General features: G+C 37.2%; 1 protein-coding gene across 1 annotated transcript; it reads left to right on the top strand.

Moving 5' to 3' along the window:
* Window positions 1–1,348: 1,348 nt before the first annotated feature.
* tmbim4 (transmembrane BAX inhibitor motif containing 4) lies at window positions 1,349–5,118 on the top strand. Its single transcript, XM_077234572.1, has 7 exons — window positions 1,349–1,552; window positions 2,152–2,260; window positions 2,375–2,480; window positions 3,737–3,770; window positions 3,871–3,988; window positions 4,403–4,448; window positions 4,735–5,118. Exons 1-7 carry the CDS (start codon window positions 1,462–1,464, stop codon window positions 4,939–4,941), a joined length of 711 nt encoding a protein of 236 aa, XP_077090687.1. The 5' UTR covers window positions 1,349–1,461; the 3' UTR covers window positions 4,942–5,118.
* Window positions 5,119–13,245: the final 8,127 nt, after the last annotated feature.

Below are 13,245 nucleotides of genomic sequence, written 5' to 3' on the forward strand. Positions count from 1 at the left end.
ACAAGGTTTAAAGTCAGACATGGGCCCAGTAAGAAGTAAGAATGGCTCTGAGGGAGATATCCAAAATGTAGATTTTAATATAACTGAATAATATGATGCAAAAATATGATTCTATTATTGTTTTTTAATCAATCACAGTCTACATATATTCCACAACAGATAAAAGAGTCAAAGACTTACTCCAAGTGCGTCGTGGCGACATAGTTGACAAATTCACCTGGGAAAATATCCTTTCCCTTCTAATATCAAAATGGTGTTACATAATTAAGCTGGTCAACTGTTACACTGCTGAAATAGGCTACAGTATAGGCCTACTATCATAAGTCGTTTATTTGAGAAAGCATATTGTTTACTTTTGTTTAAGTGAAATGAACTCCCAATTATAGACTTAGCCATTTAAATAGTTAGCAATAGTTCATGTAGCCTATCATGATAATTCAAAGTTTTTTTAAAAGATACATGTAAAAAAATTATAATAAATAAGTAAAAAAACACGAAACTGATTACGTTAATGATGATATACATTATTGCATCATGATTATGTTCTGGTTCTAAGTTTTGATTTTGTGTGTAAGTAAAATGCCTCTACCTGAGTTGTTCACAAGGTGCAGGTGTTGACGACATTCATCAATGGTAGGGAAACGACAGGACGCGCTTCAGGCTTGCTTTTAAGGCATTAAGTAAATAACGTTATTCCATTTTTCCAATGTTATGTGCTTTGTGTTCGTATCAAGTTATACGCCTATGTTGTTTTTGTTTTAAACCGCTTTATGAGTTATTAGGCTAACTGCGTTTGTGAACTGTCCAACTTAATCGCGAACCGATTTAGACCGTCCGTTGTGATAACTTAACGATTCATTGAATAGAATCGATTCTGAGTGAATCATTCAACAGTTCACAACCGACAGAAAATTGTATACGGTAGCCTACTACTATTTCAGAAATATAGAGCCTGGGTTGTCAATATTTTAGATGCCACGAACTCCTTAATATGATCATCATCGTGTGGAGAGACCCCACATCCTAAAATATTAATATTATAATCGGCAATTAGCTTCTATTAAGTTCACATTGTTATATTTTTCTAGTCACTATAGTAATGCACTGTTAAATCTATTATTTATGTTTTAAATTTTAATAAAGATTTTTATCTATATTATTCAACAATTGTATGTATTTATTTTAATGTATTGAATAGACGTATAACTAATAGATGATAATTAACTATATTAATTTGTATTTATTTATTTTTACGTTTGTTTTTTGTTTTTTTACTATTCGTCTTCCACGTACCACCTTGCTGGTTTGGGACAATCCGCTAGGTGGCAACAGCACATCTTTGAGCTACGGAATGTTTACAACATAAACCACCGAAAGAAGTTAAAAGGCAAACGACGGAAGAGACCTTCGGATTATCACTTAAACTTGTCAGTAAATGATACTCGTTAAACACGATCAAACATGAATGAAGAGAAGTATCCGCGATCATCTATTGAGGATGATTTTAATTATGGCACGAACGTCGCGACAGCGAGTGTGCACATCCGGATGGGTGAGTTAAGCCGCTGTTGACAATAATTTGGAGTCTTCGTTATCAGTAATACAGTCAGTAACGTTATAATACTATGGCCTGGAAAGGATAAACATGTAAAACAGCTGGAGCGGGGTTCCTATTTTATCTAAATTTATTTCACTTGGTTTCATCATAAGGCACACAGGAGACATATGGCGCACATTATATAAATCAGCTGTCACGAGTCGTTGGATTCCTTATTGATTTCACAGTGTCATTATTAGTTTTATTACACATTTTACAGTTTCTTAAAAAATGTGGCCTTTAGTTGTAAAACCTGCTTATCGAGGTTTTGTGTGAATAATAGACGCCATGTTTGAGAATAAATAAACCCTGTCAAGTTATAATACATGTCATATATATTCATATAATTCCATTCCACGAAACCTGCCTCTAACGATATACCCATATTTTTAACACAATAAGTACATTGTATTTAACACTTCTTTTTGTTAGTACATAATAGTTAAAGACACCTAATATAAAGTTTGACCTAATAATTATTTATTTAGGCTACTACTTGTGTGTATATATATTTATGGTTGAGGAGTTGATCCTCAAGTCTTATTTCTCTCTAGATTTCCTCCGCAAGGTTTACACCATCCTTTCACTGCAGATTATCATCACCACTGCTGTATCTGCCCTTTTCATGCTTTGCAACCCCATTAAAACCTTTGTGCACGAAAGGTAAGACCACATCCTCCCTGTGGATTCACCACATCAGTGTGGCTGATAAATGATGTAAAATACACTTTAAGCTGTGTAAGTATATTATTGTGAGCCACTGCATTAATTTTTCAGTCCCGCTCTGGTGCTGATATCTGCTATCGGGTCCCTTATCCTGCTGCTTGCATTGGCTGTGTACCGTCACCAGCACCCCGTCAATCTTTATTTGCTGTTTGGATTTGTGAGTATATACCTCAAAACAAGATTTTAAGTATGATATGCACACTCACTGGCCACTTTATTAACTACAACTGTTCGACTGCTCGTTAATGTAAATGTCTAATTAGCCAATCACACGGCTGCAACTCAATCCATGTAGACATGGTCAAGATGATCTGCTGAAGTTCAAACTGAGCATCAGAATGGGGAAGAAAGGTAATTTAAGTGACTTTGAATGTGGCCTGGTTGTAAATCAGAGTATTTCAGAAACTGCTGATCTACTGGGATTTTCACGCACAACCATCTGTAGGGTTTACGGACGATGGTCTGAAAAAGAGAAAATATCCAGTGGTTGGCAACTCTGTGGGAATGCCTTGTTGATGTCAGAGGTCAGAGGACAATGGCCAGACTGGTAGCTGATAAAAAGGCAACAGTAACTCAAATAACCCCTCGTTACAACCGATGTTTGCAGAAGAGAGTCTCTGAACATACAACGCATCAAAATTTAAAGCAAATGGACTACAGCAGCAGAACACACACTGGTGCCACTCCTGTCAGCTAAGAACGGGAAACTCGGGCTACAATTCACACAGGCTCACCTCACAGACAATAGATGATTGGAAAAGCGTTGCGTGTTCTGATGAGTCTCAATTTCTGCTGCGACATTTAGATGGTAAGGTGTAAACAACATGAAATGAAAGCATGAACCCATCCTGCCTTGTATCAACGGTTCAGGCTGCTGGTGGTGTAATGGTGTGGATATATTTTCTTATTACCAATTGAGCTCATTTAAACGCCAGAGCCTGCCTGAGTATTGTTTCTGACCATGTCCATCCCTTTATGACCACAGTGTTCCCATCTTCTGATGGCTACTTCCAGCAGGATAGCGCGCCATGTCACAAAGCTCAAATCATCTCAAACTGTTTTTTTTTTTGGACATGACAACGAGTTCACTAAACTCAGATGGCCTCCAAAGTCACCAGATCTCAATCCCATAGAGCCCCTTTGAGAGATGCTGGAACGGGAGATTCGCATCATTAATATATGCAGCCGACAAATCTGCAGCATCTGTGTGATGATATCAATATGGACCAAAATTTGAGTAATGTTTCCAGCACCTTGTTGAATCCATGACACAAAGAATTAAGGCAGTTCTGATGGCAAAAGGGGGTCCAGTCTGCTACAAGCAAGGTGTACCTAATAAAGTGGCCAGTGAGTGTGTAAGTATATATTACATATTATGAAGTATTATAATGTAATGGCTGTACATGTTTATAGACTCTGCTGGAGTCTTTGTCTGTAGCCACTGCTGGTAAGTTTATGCATTTTCCTATTTGATAAACATCCAGTCCCATAATATTATTGGATACCTCCGTGAGTGATCATCGGATATCATAATTTTCTGCTTTCAGTGTCATTTTATGAGTACACAATAGTGCTTCAGGCCTTTGTGCTCACGTCTGCCGTGTTCCTGGGTCTCACTGCCTACACTTTCCAGTCTAAAAGAGACTTCAGCAAGCTCGGAGCCAGGTAATTCTCTCTTTCTCATCCGCTCAAGGCCCAGATCTGTCACATTCATCAAGGTAACTGAGTGCAAGAATGATTGTTTTAATCCATTTACTCCTGAATCCATGTGGAGTGGTATTCTTTGCGTCAGAAATTGTCTCTGGAGAAACATTCTTCTTTCCAGTTATTAAATTGAAATGTAACAAATATAATGGGGCTCCATGAGTCATAACTCTGTTATTTGATGTGGTGCATGGCCCGTTCGTCGGCATGGGAGAAGTGAATGTCTTTTGTGAGGAGATTTGAAGATTTTTTTCATTCATATTCTTGTTTAATAGACAGCTTGATGCAACAGTGCTTGCTCTGTACTTCAAATTGGTTTTGGTATATTAATAATGCACTTGCAGGAAAATCCTAATTGGTCATTTTTATCTTTAGTCTGTTTGCTGGCCTGTGGATCTTGATCATTGCAAGCTTTATGAGGGTGAGTCTGAGGCCTGTCAATTTTTTCAACTGAATGTTCTGGAAGTATTAAGTTAAATATTTTACTTCTGTTTAAGTATTACTTCTATTCTAGGTATAAAATATTTATTTAAAATATATAATTTATTCTTTAATTTATTTTATATCTATTCTATGGAAGGATTTTCTTCAATTGTAATGAACATTATCAAATTAAGTGAGATTGATTTTCTACTGAACCCTTAGCTCTCCTTTAAGAGTCATGTGGTCAAGTCGCACAATTTGATTCAAACCAAACTCTTCTTCAGCTTTTCTTCTACAACGACACAATGGAGTTGGTCTTCGCCGGGGCTGGAGCTCTGCTGTTCTGCGGGTTCATTATTTTCGATACCCACTTGCTGATGCATAAGCTGTCCCCCGAAGAACACATTCTGGCATCCATCAATCTGTACCTGGACATAGTCAACCTGTTCCTGTACATCCTGCGCATTCTCGACTCCATGAAGAAACACTAAATGTTGTGATGCTCTTCTTCAATTTCAGAGGTGAATTCTGGGTGCAGTGCTGAGAGTGGTACAAAAATATTATTCCTTTGATTTTCTTTAACTTATATTTTGGCACTGTTTGAACTAATCGAATTATAATGTATTATTAATTAGAATTCAAATTAAGTGTAGATCTCTGCAGAAAAACAACAACATTGTGAATCATAATATGAAATATTATAATTATATAATTATGAATTATATAATATTATAATATATGATTACCATTCTTTAAAAATAAATGCACTGAATATAAATCATTAAATTCTTTGCGGTTTTTTTGCAATGTTCAGAATTATTGGAGTATGCGTGCTATATGTCTATTTGGGCATTAACAGCAAACTCTGATTTTGCTTCATTTTTGGCATTGGATTAGATTTGGCATTAGTTGAGATGATGACACCCCTAGTGTATTGTAATTTCCCCTTGTTTGCAAACCAGCTGTGTACTTTCAACTTGCAAAGCGGTCATTGAAATTTAATGGCCAAATGTGGATGTTTTAAACTATGATTGTACAACTTAACTTGGTGGTGTTGATTGGATTCCTCTGTTTTTGAATGTAGTGTGACCTGTAATCCATGTTAATTTGTTCATATTTATTTAGTTGTTGTAGTAAATAGGTGTTATAGGGATAGTTCATCCAAAAATGAAGATTCTGTCATCGTTTACTCACCCTCAAATTGGTAACCAAACAGTTGACGGCACCCATTGACTTCCATAGTATTTTTTTTTTCCTACTATGGAAATCAATGAGGTCCTTCAACCATCTGGTTGCCAACATTCTTCAAAATATCGTCTTTTGTGTTCTGCAGAAGAAAGAAACTCAGATTTGGAACAATTTAGGGCGAGTAAATGATGACAGAATTTTCATTATTGAGTGAACTATCCCTTTAATGGTTTGGGAACAAACTTTACGAGAAGCCTGCAATATTTTGTTTAGTTTAGATGTTAATGGAATGATTATGATATTAAAGTAACTAGACACTTTTACTTAAAAGGCCCGAATTACATTAAAGTTATAAGAGCTGCAAAGAACCACAACACAAACATCTTGAAATGTAATAAAATATTTTTTTTATTTGCAGCTGTCTTTGGTGTAACAATATACCGTTGACTAAATAAACATGATTTTAAAGCAGCATGCAGTCAGTTTCAAAAGCATCAATAAATATAACACAATATTCAGGGATCTCTGTATGCCTGTACCCAAAGTGCAATATGAATAATAATAAAACATTAATAATTATCATAATATAGAGAAATATTGCTCTTTATTTATTTTTAAAAGGGCAAAATTGTCACGTATAAAAAAAACTGAGATGTTATATGTTCTTTGGTGTAGTAATTAAAAAATAAAATATTTTACCCTGTATGTGTCCAATCCTTGAATTTGAATGGTTGAGCGGAATTCCAAGAGTGATGATATCCTCCAAAAGCACTGGGGCTTTTACTATATTACTCCAATCATTCCATCTTATTTTATGTAAGTGGTATTTGTGTATTTATTTATTTATTTGCCACAACATACCCGTGATTTTCTGTTGTTTAATAGGTAGAACCTTACTACAGTGCTTTTATTAGGAAACTGAAATGAAAGTGCTGATCCCCTGTCGTTGCATAGCATAACAACTTGTCCACATGTTCATAGAAAGTGAAACTCTGAGCTTCAGCGTACATTCACACTTTGAACATCTGATATTATAAATGATTTCTGCTCTCTGGTTGACCGGGAGGGGGGAATTGGATCAGTCTGCACCATTTATTGACATTTTGTCAGATAAAATCTTAATGTCTCTCAGTAGATCGGGTTCACGACTGATGTCTTTTCTCAAACTGTCGGGGATTTCCAGCCTGCAGATGTCTTCTTTTCTCACCATACTCCGGATCAACCGTGCACAATATTCTTGTAATGAGTACACTGTAAAAAACAGAGCATAGATATCCATTTAAAATGAAACTATTGTGCATGTTAGTGCATATGAAGCATCATAAGATGAAGGATGGACTCGCACCTGGTGCAGTCACACACACAGACTGGTACAAGGGGTATCCGTCCTCATACTGTGCTTGAGTTGGAAAGTAAACTTCACTGAGGTTAGCCAGCAGTTTAGCTCCGTCGGATGCTCTGAAGATCCACGGATGAGCTGTAAAAAATCCTTGCTTTAGTACTAAGTGGAGCGACAAACCGGATAGTTTGCTAGTTCTATGGTAACGTTAGTCTACTTACTCAGGTACGTGTTCATCTTGAGCGTTTTCCCCGGTTTTATGTCGCCGTAAGATACGGGTTTTCCCGAGAAGTTTAGCCACCATGCTTTGGCATTCCGACTGGATTTGTTAACAAAGGAGATAAATGTTGGATCATATGAATTGAGAGATTTCAGGGGTGCGGGCACTTCCTGTTCAGCCATAGTGCTGCTGTTACGGAACGTAGATGCGGTGACACTGTATCACTGATAGGTGGCAGGATTACACACTCTTATGCATGGGACATAGACCTTATTCAGAGCAGCGCCATGACAGGTAACTATGGAGTGAAAGCGAGGCTGTTAGGGATAGACTGAGAAGGGTTTCTTGCCGAGTTTTCAATGGCATTCGCTGTTTAAAGCTGTATAAAGCTTCAAGATCACTTGTAATTTTTCACAGCTCATGACTTGTGTTTTTTGTCTACTGAGATTTCTTGGAGGGATATTTTCACAGTGTGTCGTCGACAAACCAATCCAAAAACACATTAAATAACAGTACAAGTTGTACTTTTCAACCCACCGAAGAGATTACAGCCACAAAGAAAAAAGGTAAACAAAGATGGTGCTGCTGGATTTTTGAATTTTTTTTCTTGAGCCTATCTGTTTTTTAGCATAATTATAATTCAGTATGAAATAATACAGAACAGTAAACGTGGGGGATACAGAGAAAAGGAAAAAAAAGGAAAATTACTGTTTACTTAAAACGGTTTCAAAGCTGTACAGAGTATAGACCCAAGAACCCCAACCCCCCATTTGAAAGTTTAATAACTTTAATTATTTTAAATTGATTACAGTAGGCTATGTCATTTTTGCCATGTCAATAATGTTGGAAATGTTACAATTGTAACATTTCCTTTTGTTGGAGCCTAGATATTAAATCAGGGCTCATTTAGGTAATAAGCTTCTCAAAACATTAATCTCCACTGCCACAGACCCGTCATTTCTGGATCATATGCATGTCTGCGTACAAGATTTGGGATTTAAAACCAAGTAAGAGGAGTTCCATTTGGTCTCAGTTTTAAAAGTCACATGATTTGCCAGTCATACTACTAGATCCCCCCTCACCCGTTCTGTTCAGAAAGACTCAAGGAGAGATGGGATGGAGAAATCCACTTAAAATTCCAGGGTGGCTGGTTCTTGAAGGATGGGGGCACTCAGAAATTCTTGCGTGATGACTGCGAGGCTTTGATGTCGGTGTTTTTGTCTCTGGAGAAGCAGGGCAGGGCTGTCTTGAGACAAGAGCGAAAGATCCTATTCTCTAGAGACACTGATTCACTTTACAACTCAGACTATACACACAATCATATAGGCTGGGAGTTTTAAAGCACACTATCCATGTAAATGTGATTGCATTTCAAAGTCTTAGTGAAGTGATTTATTTAGTTAAGAGTCTTATAGCTGCACTTTATCCCACGCGTCTGGAAGATGCTCTGCTAATTCGTTTTCCTATACTTCTTTTTTTTTTTTGTAATTCCTGTTTAATTTTCCTTGCCTTTATTTATAGCATTTCACCATATTATAAGAAGGTGGCACAGCAGGTTTCTCTCTGATGTTTCTTGGCAGGTTTAGTTTGATGGAGTGGGTGGTTTGGCATTGTCTCTAAAGGATTCAGAGGTGTTTTCATTTAGCCTTTTTTTTTTTTTTTCCTATTCGCTCTGTTTGCTGTTTATTGTTAACAAAAGTCATGCCACACACGTTTATAGACAAACCCCTTTATACGATTTTAAAGAACAGATTTATTAAATTTTTAAAAATGTGAAACAAAAGTATGTGCAGTTCGAAAGAAACTAAAAGTCTGTCTCGCAATTAACCCACAATTCCATGGATCAGGTTCCCATAGAGAACCTTGATTTATCAAGGACAATATTGATTTCCAAGCTTAGGAAGTCATGCGAAGTCTTAAAATGTCATGGAAAATCATAGAAATTTCTGTAGCAAATACTTTACATACTATTTTAAAAAATAAAGGGTCTTTAGGCATCAATGGTTCCATGAAGAAACTTTAACATCCATGTAACCTTTGCATTACACAAAAGGTTCTTTATAATGGAAAAGGGTTCTTCAAATTATAAAAGAAATTATCTTCATTTTTACACCTGTTTTTTTACTCTGTTTACAGCACCTGGTATTAAGTAGCAAAAAAACACATCTTAATACCAGGTGTAAACAAGGCCTTAGAAATGGTTCTTTTAAGAACTGTTCACTGAAAGGTTCTTTTGGGAACCAAAATTGTTTCTTCAATGGCATCACTTTTAAAATGTCCCCTTTGGTACTGTTATTTCAGTGTATTAACTCAAATAGTTTCAATCTAATAAGTCAAAGACCTCGAAAACCTAGAAATGTAATGCAATTGATTGAACCCTGGTGTTTGCCCTTAAATCTTAGTTTACCTTTCATTATAAAGCCTAAATGTTTGAATCTATATCCAAGGTTCATGAAGTCATTCCCAACACTTAAATGACACTTTGTCAGGAAACTTTGGAGAATGAGGAGTAAGTGCACACATGTGCTTGGCAAGACATTAGGATTCTGTATACTCGAAGTCTTTGTGTTATTGAAGCTCAGAGTGTCTATAACAATGGCACTTGCTTAAAGAGTCAGTGCCCATCCCCAGTATCCGCACTGCAGTGTTCTCGACCTCTACCTGTAAGCCTACTGTATTTTCCGGCGGGGTGATTATGTATGGGGGGCAGAGCAGATCTAAAGCTCTTGGCTCAGACAGCCCATTCTCCTGCTCGCCCTTTGATGTACTGCTTTCATTGCTTCTCTTTTGCTGGGACAATGACGAGAACCTTTCGCCACAGTGGGCATAATGCGCTTGTTGCTTTTGTTGGTTCTGTCTTTCTCCTCCACACCACAGGGGAATTTTCCTAACTGGCACAAACATACTCATACTACCCCAGTAGACTGACTTCTCTCGCTTCTCTCTTCTTCACCAGCAGGGCTTCACAACATCTTCACATCCTCAAAGTGCCTTCCATGAAGCTCTCTGGTGTCAGTTTCAAGCATGTGATTCAGGTTTGTTTACGGGTGTGTTATACCTTTTTTAGAGCTGAGTTGCCCATCACAGTTCGATACAGGCCGCAGGACCACCGTCTCCTTGCAGCAGAATTTTCATTTGTGTGAATTTCCTTGCACTGCTCCTTTACACATTTTATAAACTATTGCGTGTTCTCAGCTTGTCAAAATGCCATCATACGTACGCACATATTACAAGTGCATTTTGCCCAACACAGCCATGTTTTTGAATGTTTTTTTGTATCGGAGGTTCGGTCTTAAAAATGACATTGTGAATGCTAAGCGAACCAGGACTGAATGTATTATTTTCTTAGAAACAATGTGTGGACTTCTCTTTTCTTATAGAATTAGAATGATTATTACTTTATGCTTTTTAGTTAAGGCCTGTTCACACCAAGAGCGATAACCCTATTACCATCCTCACCAACAGGCGATAACATTCGTAATTAGAATGATTATTACTTTATACAACTTTGTACTTTATAGTTAAGGCCCATAAAACCAAGAATGCTAACTAGCGTCCACACCAATTAAAGGACGATAACTTTGTTTATTATAAGAACACACTTCACTTTTGTCGTCTGCCACTTTAAATGCTATTTAAAAATAATGCTTTAAAACCTATTACAACCTATTACAAGTTACTTGATAACTTGGTCTCCTTTGGTCACTTTAAGAGGCTAGTAAAGTATCGGGAAGCAGGCACAATGGGCACCTGTCCCTGCTTCCCAAATTAGGGAAAATTTACATAAGTCTATTGTATTGTAATTTGTTACATTGTATTTCTAACTGTTGTAAGGCCATTGTATTTTTTTTAGTGTGGCTGATTCATTGTATTGTTAATGTATTATGTCTTGCATGTTTATTGTATTTATTATATTTTGTATTTTATGTGAAACTTTTACTGCGGCCTTATTGGCCAGGGCTCCTTCGTAAAAGAGACTTGTTCTCAAAGGATTTCCCTGGTTAAATAAGGGTTAAATAAAAAATAAAAAAATGCTCATCCTCTTTAAAGTCGGGTGGATTCTGATTGGCTGTCAATGTTTTTGTTGTTCATGTACTGAAAAAAAAAAACGTTCTGAAAAGTAAGAAGAGAAAAGTCAAAATACAATTTTGTGGTAACCAACATTATGGCAAGTGCTGTCAATTGAGCTTAACTATTGAATCTGGAATATTCCTGTAAGTACGTCCTGTGAGTATCTTATTTTTGCCCTTCGTTCCGTCTTATTATCCGAACGTGAATCTTTTAATGCTATGATTCTCAGAAGAGCCATTATATGAAGTGTAATGGAGAGAACATTTCAATTTGATTCTCAACAGACCGAATCTTTCTGATGTTTCCCTGCTTCCGTGCCCGGAGGCAGATACAAATGGAACATACCTGTTCCTGCACCTGCTTAACGCAAGTTACCAGATGTTTGGAAAATTCACAGGCACGAAATGACTCAGTGGTTTCCATGGTTACCGCCATTTCATTTGCCTGCTACATTTTTGACATTCCACAAAGTGTTTTTGTTATTGTTGTATTTCCTCCATGAAAGGTGACCTGACAGGGCAACTTCGCGTGGCTCCCATGGGCTCCGCAGGGCAATCATGGTGGGCCGAGCTGCTATGTGATGTGGAACAGTACAAATAATCACCCGGCCAGCTGTTTATTTTCACCTTTCCTCTCTGGCCACCACACCAGCTTCCTCTGGACCACGGCGGGAAGTACGGCTGATCGAGCGGCGCCCCCCATAGAGGTTAATTGGTGTAATGTGTGAATGATCTTCCTAGTCTGCATGTGTGTATGTTCATATGCACATTGCCATCATTCTTCTTTACCAAGACCTTTTCAACCTTGAAAACCAAAGATTGCTTTTTGAGTGATTGGTTCAAATGATGAGTGCTCTTCCAGGTGGATGTTGCGCAAGGTTTCATGTATTTTGGGAAGTAGACATCAACATTCCAGTTGCATGATGTTACTTTTACCGAAACTAACATCTGACAATTCATCTCATGATGGTGGAGGTGGTAAACATCTGCACCCATTCTATAAGCTTTGCTTTTTTCCACTATACCTGAGACAGGGAATATGTGAATACTTGGATTTCTTTGGTAAGAAAGCGTCCTTTATTCTGCACAGGAGAGCAACAGGCTACTTATTCGCCTGCCAGCGCACACAGAGTTAGACCCACCAGTGTAGTCCCTTCGCAATCGCACAGAAGCCGCAAGACTGGCCCGTAAAACTCGCTTTATTTTACAATCCTCCCCTTATAGAAAGCCTGTGGAACAAATGACGGAATAACATTTAAGCAGGTTAAAGAAAGATTAAGTAATCTAAGAGCGCTGTGCCATACAGGATCATTAAATGTATCAAAAGACAGTAAAGATATTTATAATGCCTCAAATAAATGATTAAACATAAATTGAACTTCTTTTCATCAAAGAATCCTACAAAAAAGTAAGTTTCCACAAAAATATTAAGCAGCACAGCTGCTTTCAACATTGGTAATGTTTCTTGAGCACCAAATCAGCATATTAGAATGATTTCTGAAGGATCGTGTGACACTGAAGACTACTCAGCTTTGCCATAACAGGAATAAATTTTAAAAAAAAAGTAATTAAATGTCACAAAACAGTTTTTATCGTATTTTTGATTAAATAAATGCAGCCTCAGTGAGTGTAAGAAACTTCTTTCAAAACCCCCAAATTTTTAAATGTTAGTGAATATACTTTCTGAGCTTGGCGCTTTCCAATAAATTGTGACTTTGTATTCTTTGTCAGCCTCGAACGGGGAAAAATAGAGTTAATTTTTTTTCCTGTCATCCTGCTTTCAAGCTTTTAAAACATCATTCAAACATCAAATAGTGCTATAGAAGTACTCCATACAACTTGTGTGTTATATTTCAACTTTTCTAAAGCTATTAGATGGCCTAAAGTGTGGAACGGACCAAAATGGAAGTTGTTACTCACCAATAATAACCTCCAGGGAGCTGTTAACTTGAGTTTAACAGAGGTACTGAACTTGATT

Source organism: Siphateles boraxobius, unplaced genomic scaffold, assembly GCF_051911475.1.
Source record: "Siphateles boraxobius isolate OS27281-9 unplaced genomic scaffold, OSU_SipBor_1 19, whole genome shotgun sequence".
Classification (NCBI taxonomy): domain Eukaryota; kingdom Metazoa; phylum Chordata; class Actinopteri; order Cypriniformes; family Leuciscidae; genus Siphateles; species Siphateles boraxobius.